The sequence below is a fragment of the Sminthopsis crassicaudata genome, chromosome 5 (assembly GCF_048593235.1).
Source record: "Sminthopsis crassicaudata isolate SCR6 chromosome 5, ASM4859323v1, whole genome shotgun sequence".
Classification (NCBI taxonomy): domain Eukaryota; kingdom Metazoa; phylum Chordata; class Mammalia; order Dasyuromorphia; family Dasyuridae; genus Sminthopsis; species Sminthopsis crassicaudata.
The window spans coordinates 270,244,697-270,264,222 of record NC_133621.1 but is presented as its reverse complement, the minus strand read 5'-3'; the positions used below and the strand labels follow the sequence as shown (position 1 = coordinate 270,264,222).

General features: G+C 34.8%; 1 protein-coding gene across 1 annotated transcript in view; it reads left to right on the top strand.

Moving 5' to 3' along the window:
• The first annotated feature begins 533 nt into the window (after positions 1–533).
• Positions 534–19,526, top strand: part of LOC141544636 (uncharacterized) — a 56,198-nt gene continuing 37,205 nt past the window's right edge. The window contains exons 1-4 of the mRNA XM_074271031.1: positions 534–1,595; positions 6,864–6,978; positions 7,141–7,311; positions 8,817–8,923. Of these exons, the coding sequence (XP_074127132.1) occupies positions 1,369–1,595; positions 6,864–6,978; positions 7,141–7,311; positions 8,817–8,923 (620 nt within the window). The 5' untranslated portion in view covers positions 534–1,368. The remainder of the gene's footprint in view (positions 1,596–6,863; positions 6,979–7,140; positions 7,312–8,816; positions 8,924–19,526) is intronic.

Sequence of the window (19,526 nt, the reverse complement as noted above, 5' to 3'; positions counted from 1 at the left end):
GGGGACAAGAGAATACTGATGAGGAGGGAGGAAGGGAGGGGGAAACAAAGAAGACCAAGGAGAACCAAAATTGGCAACAGGAACAGTTGGGGGAGCGTGTTGGGAGTGAGGGTCATCGGAGTGGGTATACATTGTTTCTGTATTCTTAGGTTCAGTGAATTTGGAGCTGAAAGAAATGTGAGTTGGTGATGCAAAGAATACATTTCACATCATGAATGGAATAGAGAAAGGTAGCAGGGAAAAAAAGCAGGATCGGGAAAGTTGCAGAAATGTCCTTACAGATTGGACGTTGAACCCAAGTCAGTAGAAAGTAGCAACAAAATACTGATACCTTCTACTCCACAATAATGTGACTTAAAAACAAAGCAGACTTTGATGATCTCTCCTAGTGGAAGCGTGCAACACTGGGATATAAAGTAATACAGAGAATCAAAGTATCCCCGTAGAATATTTGAAAATAGCCATGTTTTCTTACTCTTTTTCTATCATATCCGTATCTCTTGTCTCTGAATTCATCAGTGAACCTCCTAGAAAGTAACACCTTTAAAAACCCAATCTGGATCTCATCTAGCATTAGGATTTCATTTTAAAATATAAACCGAAACTCCAAGAGGAAGTGCTTTGCCCATGATTACGAAAGTAAGCAACAGAGCAGCTCCCGAGATTCGACCGCGAGACCTAAAGCTCATCCACCCTCGCGATGTCGATCTCGACTCTCCAAGGTGAGAGCTAACGGATCCGCACTCACGCACTCACCAGTGCTGTGTTTTGATCCTGTATCGCATCCGCGTGAGCTGCGGACCTGATAAAAGCACGCGCAGTTCAGTTCCCCTCCTGCCATTGCCAGAGTTGCAGTCGGCTCTAGGGCTGAATTGTTTCTTACTGTTGCGGGCTCACAGGTTTCTAAACCTCTGGCTTGGGTTATTGACATTTCCCCTTTTAGTTCTTTAATCCCCCCTTTATTTTTACCTTTTAATTCCCCCTTTATTTTTCCCCTTTAATTCCCACTTTATTTTTCCCTTTAATTTCTTATTTTTCCCTTTAATTCGCCCTTTATTTTTCCCTTTAACTCACCCTTTATTTTTCCCTTTAATTCCTCCTTTATTTTTCCCTTTAATTCTCTCTTTATTTTTCCCTTTAATTCCTCCTTTATTTTTCCCTTTAATTCTCCCTTTATTTTTCCCTTTATTTTTTCCCTTTAATTCTCCCTTTATTTTTCCCTTTAATTCCCCCTTTATTTTTTCTCTTTAATTTCTGCTTTATCTTTCCCTTTAACTCACCCTTCAATTTCTCCTTTAATTCCTCCTCGTATCAGGCTGAGGGGCCGGGAGGGAGAACTCCCTCCCGGCCCTGAAGCCTGCTTCCAAAATGAAGCTTTTTCATTTCGGCAAGAAAAAGCAGTTTCCACCTGGTCCCTCCATCAAGCTGCCGATGTTCTTTGGGTTCCAAAAATCCCTCTACATCCCAGGATACATGATCCAGAGCAAGGACCTCCGGAAGATTCACAAAGCTGCCTTGGCAGGCAAAGTGGCAAAAGTGCAGTATCGGCTGCTGTTAGGAAAAAACAGTGTAAACGATCAGGATAAAAAGAAGCGGTAAGAGCAAAGCTTGGGAGAGGGGGAGAGAAGCGAAAGCCCCCACCGACGGAACCTCAGACATCCTACCCCCATCCCTCCCCCTGAATGTTTGTCCCCTGCCCCAATTAACCTCCTCGAAATCAAAACACCTGAGTACCTGAGACAGGGTTAAAGTCAGGCTTTGACTCCTAGAGATTGGATAACGAGTCACAAAAACTGGTGATGCCTCCTCCCTCCTGCCTGTCCATTTTCAGTGAACTGGAAACTCCTTCCTTTGGCTTTTAACCCGGGTACAACTGGCATATTCTTAAATCAGTACAACGTGAGAGCTAATACTCTGCTGAAATATTGACATGCTTTAAAAGGACTGTGTCACAGTATCCATGAGGATATTTGAGGGATTTTCTTGGTAAAGTTACTGGAATGTTTTACCATTTCCTTCTAAAGCTCATTTTGACAGATAAGGAAATTGCGGCAACCAGAGTTCAGTAACCTGCTTAGGATCACACAACTGTAAGTATCTGACATCAAATTTGAACTCGGGTAGATGTCTTCCTGATTCCAAACCCAGAACACATTACTGTGTCACTTAGCTGCCCCAATTTGGACAAGATATGTGAAGAGTAAAAATTTAAAGGCAGAAAACTGCTTTTAAGATCTACTCTATATATCAGGCACAGGGTTAATAGCAACAGATACAAAGGATTGGGGAACAGGGATTGTTCCTACATTGTAGGAGCTCAGTCAGGTAAGGGATTTAATGAGCAAGGCAGCCTGAGAAACAGAGGAACCAGGAGAGACTAGTGTTACAACACCTAGAGAGAAGGGAATAGCAAGAGAAAGGATGTAGTTTTAAAGGAGGGTCAAAAAGAAGGAGAATGGAGAAAAGACAATTAGATTTGGCAACTAAGAGATCCATTAGAAGAAAGAACATGAGTATCAACAGAAAATGACAGGAGAGGAATTGGAGATACCTCTTGTAGAGATTCCTCTCGTGGCGTTTAGCTACAAAAGATAGAGGCGTGGTATGATAGTGGGGATGGATTGATCAAGTAAAGTTTCTTTGGTGATTGGGGGAGAAGACATGGGTAAGTTTGGAGGCAAGCAGGGAAATAGCCAGAATGTAGTGAAAGATTGAAGATAAGTGAGTAGACGCATGATAGGTAAGATAGAATGCTATCTCTTGTATTTGTAGAAACATTTTCATTGGCAAGGAAAAGGGCTGCTACTTCATGTGAGGTGAAGGGAAAATATTGGTAGGAGGTATTTATAGATGAAATAGATGAGAAGGGTAAAAGAGATTTCAGGGAATGGCCTCAAATTTTGCTCAGTAAATATGAGCCAAGATTTTTAGCTCAAAAAGTGCAGAAGAGTGTACCATGGGAGGTTTGAGAAGAATTGAAAAAATTTCAAAAGACCTGCCATGGTATGTGGCATAATGAATTGTTTAGGGAAGTATAATATCAAAGGATTGCCTTGGATCAGTGAGAGCTCAATTGAGGTCACGTAACATAAATTTATAGTGGCCCTAGTAAGCACAGTTGCATGATTTTCTCCAGCCTTATTTGAAAACATATACACAGGAAGCCTGAGGCTTAGAAGGACAGTGTTGGCAATATGATACATGAGCAATAGATTTAAAGGAAGGCAATGGAGAGTTGAACAGCCATAAGGGAAGTCAGTGGAGGGTTGAACAGCCATATTGCATAGTTCTCCAAAGAGTCAAGATGAAGAAAGGAGAAGAATGTAGCTAGTTCGGTAGTGATGGCCTTGGATTAGAAATCATGGTCTGGATGAAAAACAGAATTTAATTTTGCAAAGCAAAGGAATAGACAGAATGACAACAGATTGTGATCAGATGAGAGAAACGGGATTTGAAAGCATGGCAGTGCTGAATTTGTAGATGGTCGGCTGGGATAGGTGAAGTAGATCATAGGAAATGAAGTTGAGTGAAGTGAGTATGTCTAAGGAGTATGTCTAACCTGTATGTTGTTGAAGATAACACATGGGTGCAAATCACTATGTATAAACTAGATACATACAAGCAGAAATGGGAGTATTCTCACAGAGGGACAGCATTAATTTTAAAGGAGATAACTAAAGCCTCCTGATAGAAGGCAAGACTTTTGCTGAAATCAGGAGGTGGAAGTGTGGAGCATTCCAGTCATGGGGACAGCAAGTAAAGTTACTTAGTGTCAGAAGATGGAGTGCTATGAGTGGGGAAAGGACAGTGGACAAAAATTTATTAAATGTTTACTACGTAACTTACACTTTGCTAAGAGTTTGGAATACACACAATTGTCAAAGACAAACCCTGCTGTCAGAGCACTCACGTTTCAATAAAGCAGATAACATGAAAACATAAAAGTACAAACATGATTCTCCATACAGGATAAACTAGGAATGATCAATGACATCAGTTTTAAGGGGGGTTGGGAAAAGCTTCTTTTAGAAGTTAGTATTTTAGCCAGGCTAGGGCAAGAGATGAAGGCAAGAGAAGAGAATTTCATGGTAAAAATGACTGGAGTCAGGAAGTGGGTGTGTTTTGTGCTACAGTGGACAGTATCTGCTCACTCCATGCTTACTCTCTCAACCAAACTACCGGTTACAATGGGCCAATTGGCTGCATGCTGTATAGAGCAGAAGAGACTCTAGTTGTCATAGAAAATAGAACTCAACCTAGAACTTGCTCAAAGTTTTTATATCTATGACATATATTCAAAGGCTTGTCATGTCTTCACTTTATTTTTCTTTAAATAATTTCCACAAGTATTCCCCCTACAACCCAACAATCCTAATTTCTTGAAAATATGGGGTATTGTATTTAATATAAACACATATAATATATATTTGTTAAAATACAAAAATAAACATAAATGCAAATGATTGGAAGTAACTCTTGCTTTAAAATATTTTTTTTTCTAAAACTAAAGAAAAATGAAAATCCTATACCTAAGCAGTATGTCAGTTCAAAGAAAATGTTAGTCCCTTTTTCAAGGTTGAGATACTTTTAAATATGATCAGAGAACTCTTGGTTATTGAGTCTAAACAGAATGTCACTATTTAATTATCCACCACCAGTTTTAAGTTAGAGTATACTTGATGTAGAGACATACTCAAAAAGGTGAATATGGAATTTGTAAGTGAATATGGAACTTGTGAATTCATTGAAAATGGTCTCAGATTCTTCCCGTCTCCCCTCTACTTTTATGGATATATTCTCCCCTAAAATGCACAGAAACCAAGTTGCCCTCCCATCCTGCTTTCACTCAGCATGATGGTTTACTTTCTTTTTCACCCTCTTTTCCTGTATTTTGAGAATTTTATGCCGCTTTGCTTCCTTCCTTTCACTACTCATAACTCAGTTTCCTGCTTAAGTAATTTCACAAATATAGACAAACACCTTTTAAAAAATTCCTTTTTCCTTTCTGCCAGTTCCTTCCCAGAAATATCATTCTTTTATCTTGTCTTCTTTCCTGAATAAAAAAAGCCTATGTTTATATCATAGCTGATAAACAAGGAGTATGCCTGGATTAAGAAAGAATTAGTAGCGTGAACTGAATGAACAAATTTCAGTTTCTATAAAGTTCCCTTCATAATCTCAATAATCAAAGGCTTCATTTCATCTCCTCTTTTTCTAATTGAATTTTTAAAAACATTAGCAGTTAACTTTTGTAAGAGACATAAAAGTCTTATGGGTTGTTTTTCTGTTTTGTTTACTAATTTAATCACTAATTTGTATTCCCCCTAATGACCCAGAAAGACCTGAATTATATTGAACCTTATGTACTTTCTTGTTGTTGGACCCTGAGCAAATTTATTTCTCAGTTTCTTCAATTTCCTCAAGTATGAGGATGATAATACCTACTTCCCAAAGCTCAAATGAGGTAATATTGGTAAAATGCGGAGCACAGTCTCTGAGTCATAGTAGACACATAAGAGATGCTAGCTTTCCTCTTTATTAAGGTACATCCAAGAAGGGGGAGGAAAAATTCTCTTCCCCTCTAACTCAGACACTGGAAGAAGGCCAGAAGGAAAAGGCAAAAGGAGAGTTCTGAAAAAACAAGAAAAAAATAAAATATACCAATATGAATATTTATATGAATATTCATTACATCAGTAATACATGAATTTATTGTTATGAATATTTCCTCCACCAATACATAACACAACCTCTTTACAACTTGGTGTAGATAATTAGCTAGGAGCAGGTGGTTTTCAATGGATAGAATGCTGGGCTTGGGGTCAGACTCATCTTTGTGGAGTTCAAATCTGGTGTCAGATACTAGCTGTGTGGCTCTGGGCAAATCTCTCAGTCTTGTTTGTCTCAGTTTCATCATCTGTCAAATGAGTTGGAGAATGAAATGGCAAACTACTCCAGTATCTTTACCAAGAAAACTCAACATGAGGAGACAAAAGTGGAACAGGATTAAAATGACTAGACAGAGACTGACATGTATTTAACAAATACACCATCAATGAAAACATTCATCCTCCTTTGAGCAACCTGGTAATATCTTTATGACCTTAGTTCGATTGGGCCATGGACAGCAGACATACCAGACCCTTACTTCAAATCCTATCCTCCATGGCTGAACTGCTAAAATGTTTACCCTGCTGGAATAGCCTATGGCCACCTAGAGCTGCATTTCAGTGCGTGTTTGTAGACAGTGCACACACATGCACATGTGCTTGTACAAAGATACAATATGTAAATGTATAAGGGATTTTTATGAAGCAGCTGCTTCATCAAATATTTTGTAATTGTGGACAAATATCTTTGTGATAAAAGTTATTAGACTTAACCACCAGGCACAGTGAAGCTCACTTATAATCCCAGTTACAGGGAGGCCAAGGCTGGCAGATCTCTGGAATTCATGAGTTCTGGGTTGCAGTGGGCCATGCCTATAGGATCTCTGCTCTATTTGGTATTAGAATGGTTAATTGCAAAGTACAATGGGCCAGCAAGTTACCTCAGGAGAGGTGAAGCAACCCAGATCAGAACCTGAGCAAAGTTCCCTTGATAATCTGTAGTGAAATCTACATCGATCTGCTAGATATATTTCTCCTGCTCTAGCAATTTTGTGTATCACATCCAGCAATGAGAGTTAACCCACATTTTGTATTTATTTATGTGAGATAAGTGGCCATTTATTTTGGAAATGATTTACAGTTTAGGCATAAAAATAATAATGCATGGTATATTAAAAATTATCCTAACAATATTGCAATATTGATTGCTGCAGTATAATATCAAAGAATCACATTGCTCTTTCATTTCTGTAGAACATGTCTTCATCTGGCCTGTGTTACTGGACATTTAGATGTTGTGTCCCTATTAGTAGAAAGAAAATGTAAACTGGATTTGTTGGATCAAGATCGTCGAACACCCTTAATGAAGGTATGCATTAGTTAACCATGCTGTTCAATGAAATGAATTTGGATTTCTGTTTTTGATTAAGAAAATGAACTATTAGTACATAGCTCATTTAAATATCACCAATGTTGCTTGAATATACTAAATTTTATCTTACAATATTATTTCTTTGTATACTATTGACAGGCAATCCAATGTCAGCAGGAGGAGTGTGCAACTATCTTGCTTGAACATGGTGCAGACCCTAATATTGGAGACAACAACAACAATGCTCTTCATTATGTTGCGTATTTTCAGAACATAGACATCGCAGCAAAACTGCTTCGCTATAAAGCTGATATTGAAGCAAAAAACAAGGTGGAAACTAACAATCTTGTAAAATAAAGTAGATTATCATCTAAAAAATCATAGTATCCAATGTACACATTTTATAATTCATTTATTTATGGAAGTATTTCTTTAATGAAAATAATTTAAAATCATTCTGTCATAATTCTGAAGTTCATTAGTCTTCAGAATTTCTAATGTAGGATGGAGGGGTGAGGAAGTCAGGGAGCACATATTACACTGGAGAGATTTCATTCACAGTGGAACTCCTAAGAAGGAAATTCCCTCTACTGATTTAGACCATGGATTGCTTTATGATTTAATCTTTAGAATATGGATTTTTCAACTGGGATCCATTAACTTTGAAAATGCTACAATAAGTTTATAGTTATTTCAATGTAATTGGTTTTGTTGTTTTGTATCTATTTTGGACATTTAAAAACATGATTCTGAAAAGTGGTTCATGACAAAGAAAAAGTTAAGAAACCCAGTGTTAGGGAGAGTCCTGGAGGTACTACATGGTCTCCCACTCAGTACATGTGTCAGCTGCAGGCCCTAAATCTAAGTCTTACTAACTTTGATGCTAGCTAGCTGTTCCATCAAATCTGTCTCTCCACAATCTTCTTCGCATGGTCTATTAGGTCTGCTTCTCAGAATGCATTAATTCTAGCAGATATTACCTGTATTGTTTTCTACATATAGACCTTTACAATGTGACTTTGTCATGAGGAAATGCCATAAGGCTTTTAGGAAAAACCTTTTGAAGTTTGTTCCTACTAGATATAGCTACACAGACAGAGTTTTTACAGGAAAAATTCTTAAGTACATGCTTTCTTTATCCTAATGACTACGCATTTTCTTTTTTAGAACTGCTGAATGATTCCTGATTTGCTAAGACCTAATTCTTAGTCATTGTCACTTGAAAGAGAAAAAAAAAAAACAATAAATATATTAGGAGGGTTGATAAGAAAGGGAAAATGCTAGGTGAATGACTTTGTTTCAGGTTTAGCCCTCTCAAAACAAGACTGGTTTTTAATTTTTTAAATTTCTTGTTGTTGAGTCTGTTGTACACCTCAGGAGAATGGGTAAAAACAAGTAGTTTTCAACGTTAATCTCAGCCAGCATATAACTTTACCTTAGTAGAGTTCCGATGAAATAAGTTTGGCTCCATTTGGACAATAATTGCTTATGAAATGAAAAAAGAGAGAAGATACTCATGAAATAATATGAAAGATTCCCTTAGAAAATTTGAATTTCTGTTTTGTGATTTGATATCTACTTTTACTCTATCATTTTACATATAAGGAAACTTACAGCCCAGACAGATGAAATAATTTGCTTTATGGTCACATAGGGATTAACTAACAGAAGCAAGATTAATGCTCTAGTCTTCTCACTCGAGTGTTCCATTGTACCATATTTTCTGAACATGTCATTAGCAAATTCACAAAATATTTGCAAAATGTCATAAATTGAACTGAAATAAATATAGAATGCTTACTTAATATAACGATATCTTTATTCTAACTTTGCAGGAAGGCCTTACACCACTTTTTTTTGCAGTTAGAGCAAATAAGTGTGATATGGCAGATTTTCTGTTAAAGAATGGAGCAAATGTGAATGCCTTGGATATCTTTCAGAGGTATGATAATTAAAGCTTAAAAGACATGAAACCCCAATGTTTTTTGAGGAATAAAAACAACTTAAATAATGGAACACTTAGTGAAAAACAATAATTGAAATTGAATATCATTGCAAAGCATTGAAAAATGTCAACATCAGTTATGAAAAGAAAATATCCTTATATTTATGAATGCAAGAAGGAAAAAAAAGTTTATTTGGGCATACTAACCATTGTTTACTATTTGCAGTTTTCTTTATTGATTTTAAATCAGCTACGATTATTCCATAGAACTTTTGAACTCTCATAATTCAGCTGATTCTCTTTATGAAATAATCTTAAAATCATTTGCATGGGGATTATAGCATGGAGCATCATCTATGAAAAGGGAAAAAAATCCCTATTTATGACTCTGCAAGAGAAAAAACAGTTCATGTGGGCATACTAACTATCATTTATTGGTGATTATTATTTGCAGTTTTCTTTATTCAGTTTAAATTAGTTAAGATTATTCCATAGAAGTTTTGAACTCTCATAATTCAGTTGATTCTCTTTATGAAGTAAGTTTAATGTCACCCATGAGCATTATACCTTGTGTTTTCCTGCTGCTTCTTGTTTCAATTTTCTCTTAAGAATATGCACATTGTTAAATGCAAATAAATAAATAGAATGATATGATGACATATTTTGATGGACCCTTTATCTTATACATTGTGAATACTCATGCCACGGATTCAAATTTTAATCCTTCCATCCAATCTCATCCTACAGGACTTTTGTCATTAAGAACCTAGGAAACTCCCTGAATTCTTCCCTTTGTTCTTTTAATATTTGAGGACCAGTGCAAGCTTTTGTTTTCAATTCAAGATTAGGCCACCTCTTTTTCTATTCATGTATGTTTGTGACATCACTTACTACATCAGACTCATCAAAATCACCTACTTGTACTCTCCATACATATGTCCATGGATTTTGGGGATTATCTAAATTTTGATTCTTCTGAAATCATGTGTTTCTGTTAAGTATTTTGTAAAATTTACTGTGGCCAAATATCATTCCTGAAAGAATACTGATGTTTATAAAATGAGCTTTTGTGGCAGTGTGAGCATTAGAGAAATGCTGTATGGTTTCTCAAATGAGATCCTACTGGATTTTGTTTTCTCAATAATTTTGAAACCAGTTCATTGTTGTTTTTCAATGCCCATGCAGACTTTTTGCGTGTATATGTCTATATGTATAAACACATGTACAAAGATATAGGTAAACCAACTAAATTAAATGGGGCTGCCCATTAAACTACATGGAATCTGGAAAATTCTTACTTTTCATGTAGTTTTTTAATATGGATTCTATGTCACCATATATGTGGGTCTTTTCCACATCAAAAAGCTTGCTGCAATTAGGAAAATGTCATCCCCAAATAGGAGCATTTGGAAATATTTCTGTCATATACAATCTATTCTTTTTGGACTTTGTGCAAAGCATCCTACATAGCATTGGCAAAAGCCAAAATATCCCTTTAGTGGAATGTGTTATCAAATCTTGTGTTCTTTTAACATTGCATGAAAGAAAATTTTTGGATATCACCAAAAAAATCCAAAACAAAACCCAATGACAGACCAATCCCAATCACAAAACTGATGTTATCCTAATAGATAAAAATGATTGGTTACTATTGTTGGAATGATTTCAGAATTAGTTGATTATGGTCATTCAGATCATAGACTGGCCGGAATTAAAAGTACAAATACAAATGAGAAGAAAGCATAAAGAAGAAATAGAGAAATGTAATCTGCTGTAATTAAAAATGCTATCAACTCTTCCCAATGAGAAAATCAAGCAAATACTAAACCATTGTTCCAATAAAAAAGGCAAAATAGCCCAGAAATTGCATCAGTTGGGAAATGACATCTCTCCCAACAAGAGAGCCATTATATTAACTCGAGCTTAGAATACAACACAATTTGTTAAAAATAATGAGGAGGAATATAGATGAAGATTAGTGTTGCTTCACAAAGAAATGAAAAACCATTAAAGAGAGAATTTGTTTCACTTTTCTCTAATTGCTGGGCATTCCTTCAATGTTCAATATTTGGTGAACACAAAAAGGACTACTATAAATATTTTTGTTATGGAGGTCCTTTTCCCTTTTTTATAATCTCATGAGAATACAAACCTAATATATCTGTTCTTCGAGGTTTACTTGCCTGTTGCAGATAGTTCAAATCGCTCTCCAGCATAGTTGGATCAGTTCACAACTCTACCAACAATGCACTAGTGTCCCAATTTTCTTACATATTCTTCAACTTATAACTTTTTCCTTTCTTATAGTATTAGTTAATATAATGGTTGTGAGATACTTCAGACTTGTTTGACTTCTTTCTAAACTTTTAGAGAAATTGGGTTTCTTCATCTGAAAAATTCTTGCTCATTTATTAACTGGGGGGTGGTTTGTATTCTTATAAATTTGACATAGTCCTTTATATATTTGGGAAATGAGGCCTATATCATAAATACTTGTTACATAAGTTATTTCCCAGCTTTCATTCTAATTTTGGTTGTATAAAAATTTTTGTTTTTATAAAAGCTTTTGCTTATGATATCATGCTTCTTGTTTAAGTCATGCTTTGACCTTATCTTAGTATACAATGTGAAATGTTGGTCTATACCTAGTTTGGGTCCTATTGTTTTCTAGTTTTTGCAGCAATTTTTGTCAAATAGTGAGTAATTCTTAACCCAAGGGGTAGGGTCTTTGGGTTTATCAAACACTAGGTTGCTATGATCATTGACTATTCTCTGTTCCACTTTTCCGCTACTCTTTTATGGACAGTACCAGAAAATTTTGATGATTACTGCTTGATAATGTAGTTTGAGATCTGGTATTGCTAGACTATCTTCTTTTATATTTTCTTTTCATTAATGCCCTTGATATTCTTGATGTTTTCTTCAAGGAAATGAATTTTGTTTTTGTTTTATGATTTTCTAGCTCTATCTAATGATTTTTGATAGTTTGTTCCATGACACTGAGTAAATAAATTAATGTAGGTAAAATGATCATTTTTTATATTATTGTTTATATCTTATTTTTGTCAAAAGAATTTTATAATTGTATTCAGACAGTTCCTGGGTTTGTTTTGGAAGTAGACTCCCAAGAAATTTATTTTGTTTATATCTATTTTGCATGGAGTTTTTCTTCCTGCCTCTTGATTATGGGCCCTGTTGGTCATATAAAGAAATGGAAATGATTTATGTGTGTTGGACTACAACTTTACTAAAGTTTTTAATTATTATAGTTCAATATTTAGTTGATTTAGGATACTTTCAGTATACCATTATATATCATCTGAAAGAGTGATCATTTTGTTTCTCATTGCCTATTTTAATTTATTCTATTTCTTTTTCTACTTTTGTTACTATAGCTAACATTTTTAGTATTATGTCAAAAAATAATCATGACAATTGACATCCTTGCTTCACTCCTGATTTTACTGGGAAGTCTTCTAGATTATCTCCATTACATATAATGCTTGCTGATATTGTTAGGTAAATACTGCTTATCATTTTAAGGAATATAAAATGTTGCTTTTCTTTTTACTCTCTAGTGCTTGTTATAGGAATAGGTGCTGTATTTTATCAAAAGCTTTTTAAAGCATCTTTTGAGATAATCATATGGTTTCTATTGCTTTTGTTATTGATATAGATAACTCTATTGACAGTTTACCTGATATTAATCCAGTCTTGCATTTCTGGTCTAAAGTCGATCTGGCCATAGTTTATAATCCTTGTGATACATTGCTGCAAAATCATTGCTGTTGAGTAAGAATTTTTTTCCATTGATATTCCTTTGGGAAATTAGTCTATAATTTCCTTTCTCTGTCTAGGTCTTTCTGATTTAGGTATGGTGTCAAATTGGTGCCAGAAAAGGAATAGTAGAACTCTTTCTTTGCCTATTTTCCCAAATAATTTATATAGTATTAGAATTAAGTTTTCTTTGAATGATGATTAGAATTCCCAAGTGAACCCATTTGGCACAGGGACTTTTTTTTTCCTTAATGACTTTCTCAATTACTTTTTTTTAAGGTATCGTTATTTAAGCAAGCATCCCATTTTCCTGATCTATTATTAATCTAGGTAATTGATATTTTCCTAAATATTCATTGATTTTTCCTTATATGGTGAGATTTATTGGCATAGAATTGGACAATTTTTAACCTAATGATTGTTTTTATTTCTTCATTGGTGATAATTTCATTCATTTTCTTTTTGACAGTGGACACATGGTTTTCACCATTTTTTAAAAACACATTAACCAATGGCTTATTTCATTGATTTTTCATTAAAACAGCTAGTAGATTTATTTACTAGTCTAATATTTTTCTTAATTTTTTTGTTTACTTTAAATATTTTGAATCTCATATTTGGTTGTGAGGAATTCTAATTTGGTACTCAGTTGAGGATTTTAAAAATTTATTCTCTTATTAGGTTTTTTTTTTTGGTTTGTTTTGTTTTGTTTTGTATTTGTTTTGAGTTTCATACCCAGTTCATTGATCTATTCTTTGTCTATTTCACTGAAATAAGAATTTAGAGAAGCAGATTTTACCCTAACTACTATTTTGGCTGCATCTCATACATTTTGGTATGTTATCTCATTATTGTCATTCTCTTTTATGTCCTACAACTTTGCTAAAGTTGTTAATTCATTCTAGTATTTTAGTTGTTTCTCTAAATATTCCATATCACTGCAAAGAGGGATAGTTTTGTTTTCTCATTACCTACTTTAAATTCTTCAATTTCTTTTTTTTTTCTTTTGCTGATAAAGCTAACATTTCTAGTACAATATTAAATAGCAGTGGTTATAAGGGGCAACCTTGTTTTAACCCTAATTTTATTGGGAATGTTTCTATCTTATCTCCATTGAATATAATGCTTGATGATGGCTTTAGATAGGTGATATTTATCATTTTATGAAAAACTCAATTTATTCCTATGCTCTCTTGTTGCTGTTGTTGTTTGTAATAGGAATGGGTGTTTTATTATGTCTATTGAGATAATCATATGATTTCTGTTAGTTTGCTTATTAATATAGTCAATCAATGCTGATAAATTTTCTGATATTAAGACATCTTTGTATTCCTGGTATAAATATCATTTGGTCATTTTGTATTATTCTTGTGATAAATTCCTATAATCTCTTCTAAAATTTTATTTGTTTCTTATTATTTCCCAGTTAAATTTAAAATGTATTTTAACATTTGTTTTTAAAAGTTTTGAGTTCCATATTCTTTCTCTTGTGCCTGTCCACAGCTCCGATTAAGAAACCACAAGTGAAGTTATGCAAAACATTTCCATAGAAGTCACATTGAGAAAGAAAACATAGATGTCCCATCATAAAAAAAAGAAGAAGAAAAAAGCTTGAAGTATAGGTAGGGACAAAGGGAAGGAGAGAGAGAAAGGAAGGAATAGAGGGAAGGAGAGAGACAAGACAGGGAAGGATGGAGGCATGAAGAAGGCGAAGAGGAAGGGAAGGAGGCAGAGAGATGGAGAGGAAGAAGGAGAAAAAGATTGAAAAGGAGAGGGAAGAGAAAGTATGGTTCATTCTGTATTCAGACACAGTTTCTTAAATCAGTCCTTCAGAATAGTCATAAAATATTTTATTGCTTAGAGTAGCAAAGTCATTCAAAGTTGGTCATCTCAAACCATTGCTATTAATTAGTACACAGTATATGTCACTTTGCTTGAATTCATGGATGACTTTCCAGTATTTTTTTTCTGAGCTTAACATTTAACAAAGAATAATATCCCATGGCAATTATATGCCATATTATTCAGCCATTTCCCAATTGGTGGGCTTCTCCTCGATTTCCATTTTTTTTTTTTTGCCCTGAGAAGAGAACTTTTACAAATATTTTTGTACTTATAGTTGTGTTTACTTTAAAAAATCTCTTTTCATATTTAAAGTTAGTAGTGGTATTATTAGGTCAAAGGATATACCTGAATTTCTAGCTCTTTGGGCATAGATCATATCTTCTGATCATTTATCATTTGGGCCATAACTCATTATTTTTAAAAAAAAATTACTCAGTTTCCTCTATGTTTGAGAAATAAGGCGTTATCAGTGAAACTTGCTCCAAAATTCTGTTTATAATTACCATTGTAATCATATTCCCCCTTGTTCTATTCTCTCTCCTTTCACACTAACACTCCACAAAAAATGTTTTATTATTGACCAAACCCTACCCCAATATGCTCTCTTCATTTATCACTCCTTCTTCTTCCAATATTCCATTACTGTCCTATTTTCCTTTAAAAGAAGATATTTCTATACCTGTATATTGTACATTATTTTCTTTTTGAACCAGTTCTAATGAGAATGAGGTTCATTTACTTCCCCTCTCATCTCCTTTTCCACACTAGTATAGAACCTTTTTCTTGCCTCTCTTTTTATGGCAGATAATTTACACCATTCCACTGTTCTCTTTCCTTTTCTCCTAGTGCATTCATCTATCACCTCATAATTTCATCATTTTTATTTTGTCTGTCTTATTTTATTATTATGTTTACCAACTATGTTCAAAAAGGTTTTTTACATTTGTTTTTACAATTTTTGAGTTCTAGATACTTTCCCCTTATTTCCTCCCACAATTAAGAAACCACTTGCGAAGCTAGGCAAACCATTTCCATAAAAGTCAAGTTCTAGAAAAATAAACATAGATGTCCAAATCTAATGAAAGGAAAAACACTCAAGAAAAATTAAATAAAAAAAAAACAGAGAAATAGAGAATGTTTTAATCTGAGTTCAGACACAATCAGTTCCTTCTGTGGGTAAGGATGGGTACTTTCTTCATAAGTCCTTCCGAGTAGTTGTGGATGATTATACTATGGAGAATAGCAAAGCCATTTACATCTGGTCATTGCAAAACACTGCTATTACTTTGTATCCAATCCATTTCACTTTGCTTGTGTTTGTGGAGGATTTTCTGAGTTTTGTTTTGTTGTTTTCTTTTTTTCTGAAAACATTCTACTCAACATTTCCCAAAGAACGATAATATTCCAAAGTAAACACAGACTTCAGTTTATTGATCCATTACCCAATTGATAGGCATCTCCTAATTTCCCAAGCTTTTTTGCCCTGAGAGTTGCTGTGAATATATTTTATATGTAAAGGACATTTTTCCTTTCTTTTTTTTCCTAAACTTTTTTGGTATTCATGCCAAGTAGTGGTAGTGTTAGGTCGAAGGATATGCATGAATTTGTAGCTCTTCAGTTGCAGATCATATATTTTGATCATTTATCAATTGGTGAATGATTTAACTTTTATAAATTTAATTCATTTCTCTTCATGTTTGAGAAATGATGACTTATCAGAGAAACTTGCTTTGAAATTCTTTTTGCAATTACTATTGCTAACTATAATTCCCCCTCCTCCCTCCCAATTTATTCTCTCCCTCCTTTCACCCTCTCTCTCCTCAAAAGTGTTTTGGTTCTGGAACCTCCCCCAATATGCCTTTTTCTTTTCACTTCACCCCCATTTCCCTCCTATTTCCCTGCAGAATAAGATATGTTTCTACATATCTTATTGACTATATATTATTCAATACATATTATTATTATTAAAAGAGTTAAGATTCACATTCTCATAGTCTCGTCTCCTTCTTCCCATTTGTAATGTGCAGGCTAGCTTTCTGGAGGTCCTCCAGAAGGGTCTTGGTCTCAGCAGGATAGACACCACTAGAATGGTCAAGAATAGAGACTAGATTTCTTTATTCTAGCCCAGTCTTGACCTTAGTGCAAAAGGCATGAAAGCCACCAGTAGGCTGGTCAAAGACTGTCTGTCTTTCAGTCCTCCTTAGCCCTTATATGCCTTATTGTAATTAGATCATTACAGGATACTAATTGTGTGTCAACTTAGAGAATCATTACATCACCATACTATGTATATATGTGAACTGGAGAACCATCATCTCATCTTTTCCTCTGAGTTGACAGCTTATTTCAAGTATACTTCTCCAGAGTTCCAGTCCTCTACAACCTTCACTATAAGTTTTTTTTCTTGACTCTTTTTTTTTTGATAGATAATTTTCACAATTCTACTTCTTTTCCCTTTTACCCAGTAGATCCCTCTCACCACTAAATTTCTTTTTTTTTTTTTTTCCTTTCTTTACTTTTTTTTTTTTTTTTTTTTTTTTTTTTTTTTTTTTTTTTTTTTGCTGTTGAGGCAATTGGAATTAAGTGTTGACTTGCCCAGGGTCACACAGCCAGGAAGTGTTAAGTGTCTGAGACCAGATTTGAATTCAGGTCCTCCTGACTTCAGGGCTGGTGCTCTATGCACAGTGCCACCTAGCCCCAACTTCATTATTATTATTATTATTTTTTGAGGCAATCTGGATTAAGTGACTTGCCCAGGGTGGTTAGGTTCTTACTAAGTGCTAATGAGATAATGAGATATTAGGTTCTTAGTAGGTGCTAAATCGGTATTTAACAATTCTCTAGTTCTGGCCTTTGGGGGGAGTTTTACCCCTTTGAACTCCTGGGGAGGAGCTTGCATGCTTAGGAGGGGCAAGTTCATTGGTTGAAGTATTTTTCCCAGAAGCCCTTGCATTATCCCATGCCCATTCTCTTGGAGGATAAAAGAAGGCATCACTCAAGAGATTGAGAGTCTTGTCTGGGCTAGATCTGGGGTGGCTCTCTGGAGGAAAGAAGAGTCTCTACTCTAGGTCAGAGTTGGCAGCTGAGAGATTGAGTTGAGACAGCAGATCTCCTCCCAGATAGCAATCAGCAGTCTCTGGAGATAACAGAACATTACACAGGGTCACACAGCTAGGAAGTGTTAAGTGTCTGAGACCACATTTGAAATCAGGTTCTCCTGACTTCAGGGCTGATGCTCTATCCACTGTGCCACCTGGCTGCCCCAATTTCATTATTTTTTTTAAATTTTATCCCTTTGTATTCAACTTAAACTTGTGTCCTTTGTTTACATATACTCCTCTTACCTTCTTAATAATGAGAACGTTCTAGGAATGTAAACAGATAGGCCTTATGATATCATTTTCCTTGTTACCTCCTTATGTTTATTTTTTCTCATTTTTTTAAATTAATTTTATAATTAAAACATTTTTAGACAGTACATATGCATAGGTAATTTTTTACAACATTATCCCTTGTACTCCCGTCTGTTCCAAATTTTTCTCCTCCTTCCCTCCACCCCCTCCCCTAGATGGCAGGCATTCCCATCCATATTTAATATGTTATAGTATATCCTAGGTAAAACATATATATGTGCAGAACCAATTTTTGTTGTTGTTGTTGTTGTTGCAAAGGAAGAATTGGATTGGGAAGGTACAAATAATGGAGAGAAAAACAAAAAATGCTAACAGTTTACACTCATTTCCCAGTGTTCCTTTCCTGGGTGTAGCTGATTCTGTCCATCATTGATCAATTGGAATGATATTATCTCTTGTCTATGTTGAAGATATCCACTTCCATTAGAATACATCCTCATACAGTATCCTTGTTGAACTGTGTAATGATCTCCTAGTTCTGCTCATTTTGCACAGCATCAGTTGATGTAATTCTCTTCAAGCCTCTCTATATTGATCCTGTTGGTCATTTCTTACAGAACAATAATAGTCTATAACATTCATATACCATAATTTACCCCACTATTCTCCAATTGATAGGCATCCATTCATTTCCCCATTTCTAGCCACTACAAAAAGGGCTGCCACAAACATTTTGGCACATAAAGGTTCCATTCCCCTCCTCAGTATTTCTTTGGGATATAAGCCCAATAGCAGCAATGCTGGATCAAAGGGTATGCACAGTTTGATAACTTTTTGGGCATAATTCCAGATTGTACTCCAGAATGGTTGGATTCTTTCACAACTCCACCAACAATGCATCAGTGACCCAGTTTTCCCACATCCCCTTCAACACTCATCATTATTTATTCCTGTCATCTTAGCCAATCGGACAGGTGTGTAGTGGTATCTGAGAGTTGTCTTAATTTGCATTTCTCTGATCAATAGTGATTTGGAACACTTTCATATGAGTGGGAATAGTTTCAATTTCATCATCTGAAAATTGTCTGTTCATATCCTTTGACCATTTATCAATTGGAGAATGGCTTGATTTCTTATAAATTAAGAGTCAATTCTCTGTATATTTTGGAGATGAGGCCTTTATCAGTACTTTAACTGTAAAAATGTTTTCCCAATATGTTACTTTGCTTCTAATCTTGTTTGCATAAGCTTTTGTTTGTACAAAAGCTTTTTAATTTGATGTAATCAAAATTTTCTATTTTGTGATCAATAATGATCAGTAGTTCTCCTTTGCTCACAAATTCCTTCCTCCTCCACGAGTCTGAGAGGTAAACTATCCTATGTTCCTCTAATTTATTTATGATCTCATTCTTTATGCCTAAATCATGGACCCATTTTAATCTTATCTTAGTATGTGGCCTTTAAATGTGGGTTCATGACTTGTGTCTGCCATACTAATTTCCAGTTTTCCCAACAGTTTTTGTCAAATAATGAATTCTTGTCCCAAAAGTTGGGATCTTTGGGTTTGTCAAACACGAGATTGCTATTTTTATTCACTATCTTGCCCCGTGAACCTAACCTATTGC